At 54.0% G+C, this 2,120-nt stretch overlaps 1 protein-coding gene across 1 annotated transcript in view; it reads right to left on the reverse strand.

The window, feature by feature from the left end:
* Nucleotides 1-2,120, reverse strand: part of PPFIA3 (protein tyrosine phosphatase, receptor type, f polypeptide (PTPRF), interacting protein (liprin), alpha 3) — a 36,366-nt gene that overhangs the window by 10,037 nt on the left and 24,209 nt on the right. The window contains exons 23-24 of the mRNA XM_011979390.1: nt 716-778; nt 529-555 (exon numbers count right to left, since the gene is read on the reverse strand). Of these exons, the coding sequence (XP_011834780.1) occupies nt 529-555; nt 716-778 (90 nt within the window). The remainder of the gene's footprint in view (nt 1-528; nt 556-715; nt 779-2,120) is intronic.

A 2,120-nucleotide genomic window follows, 5' to 3' on the forward strand; every position in this document is an offset into this window, starting at 1 on the left:
ACCTCAGGTGATCTGCCCACCTCAGCCTCCAAAAGTGCTGGGATTACAGGCGTGAACCACTGCGCCTGGCCGCCTCTTGTTTCTTGAGAACAAAGTGTAGCTCTTCCTCCCCAATTTCTTATTCAGCCTGGCTACCTCACCACCACCACAGCCAATGCTTCCTCTTTGGCCCTGGTACACTGAGCAGTCCATTGTAGGCCCGGCCCCCTCCACTATAGGGACACCGGCTGCTCAGCGTCTCTCCTAAGCTACAGAATTGAAGCCCCTTAGAGTCCCCACAATCCACGATGATGAAATGGTCCATGCATAAGGCTGACTATGCAACAGTCTGGGCTTCCACATCGCATCCCCTCTACCCTCCCCACCACCAAGCCATAATGGAACAGTCCAGAGCCAAGCTTGGCACAGCGCCCCCCCATGGGGATGATGGCATGTTCTGGTGAGGACAGGGGCAGGGCTCGGAGGAGGAGCATCCATGCGTCGTGCACAGCCTGTTCATGCGCTCACGCCCCGCCCCGCGTCCCCTACCTGCTCCCAGCTGATCTCCTTGGTCTCCTGACCCGTTAGTAGGAAGAGGGGAGAGAAGGGGTGAGTTAAGGGGCAGGCAGAGGAGGACACAAGGAGCGGACTTAGGGATGGCCACAGACTCGGTCCCTGCCCCCACCCCCAAGGAGGGTTAGTGCCACCCCCAAGGCGGCCGGCAGGGGGCACTCACGGGCTTGGTCGTGGCTGTAAGGGACTCCATCTCCTCGTGTGTCATCCACACGTTTCCTGTGGACTGAGGGGCAGGGAGTATTAATGGGTGGTGGGAGAGGGCTTCCCGTGGGGGAGAGGAAGGAAGGTGTCCTCCTGAAGGCCCTGGGCCATATGTTTATGTCCCTCCTGCTTTCTGGGACAAGCAGTAACAGAGAAAAGGAATGATCCTTGTTATCGGGCACCTGCCATGTACCGGGCAATGTGACTTTGGAGTTGAACAAATTCAGGTTGGAATTGCGACCCTGCCATGCATTTTGCTGTGTGGCCCCGTGCAAATGACGTCACCTCGCTGACCTCACACAGAGGTACAGAATGAGGATTCAAAAGTGGGGGGCAGACACAGCCATGGGGCAAATGTTTAGGGGGTATGGGGGGGGTTCACATTTATTGATCTTCTGCTCCCAACAACCCCACGAGTTAGGAATCCATACAAGGATAAAAACATTTATGTATCTCCTGGTGATTGTCAGGCACCAGTCACCGTCCTAGGGTGTGGGATATGGCAAGGGACACAACAGACCCTTTTCGTCGAACTGGGGGAGAAATAATCAACATATTTTAAGTATGTTGGGGAAATTTGAATACAGATTGAATAGTCGATGAAATTAACAACTGTAGCCAATTGCGGTGGCTCACACCTGTAGTCCCAGCACTTTGGGAGGCTGAGGCGGGCACATCACTTTTGGAGTTTGAGATTAGCCTGGCCAACGTGGAGAAACCCCGTCTCTACTAAAAATACAAAATTTAGGATGAGAGATGCGGTTTTGCCATGTTGCCCAGGCCGGTAATCCTAGCACTTTGGGAGGCAGAGGCAGGTGGATCACCTGAGGTCAGGAGTTCAAGACCAGCCTGGCCAACACTGGTGAAACCCCATCTCTACTAAAAATACAAAAATTTGCTGGGCATAGTGGCCTGTGCCTTTAATCTCAGCTACTCAGGAAGCTGAGGCAGGAGAATCGCTTGAACCAGGGAGGTGGAGGTTGCAGTGAGCTGAGATCTCACCACCGCACTCCAGCCCGCACACCGCACGAGGCAACAGAGTGAGACTCTGTCTCAAACAAAAAGAAAAAGAATAAGAAATTAACAAGGTGAATGCCCTTAGGTATGATAAAGGATGCGGTGTTTACAAGGAAGAAAAAGACCCACTAGGCCGGGCGCAGTGGCTCACGCCTGTAATCCCAGCACTTTGGGAGGCTGAGGCGGGCAGATCACGAGATCGGGAGATGGAGACCATCCTGGCTAACACGGTGAAACCCCGTCTCTACTAAAAAAATACAAAAAATTAGCCGGGCGTGGTGGCGGGCGCCTGTAGTCCCAGCTACTCTGGAGGCTGAGGCAGGAGAATGACGTGCACCCAGGAGGCA

This window comes from Mandrillus leucophaeus, unplaced genomic scaffold, assembly GCF_000951045.1.
Source record: "Mandrillus leucophaeus isolate KB7577 unplaced genomic scaffold, Mleu.le_1.0 Scaffold200, whole genome shotgun sequence".
Classification (NCBI taxonomy): domain Eukaryota; kingdom Metazoa; phylum Chordata; class Mammalia; order Primates; family Cercopithecidae; genus Mandrillus; species Mandrillus leucophaeus.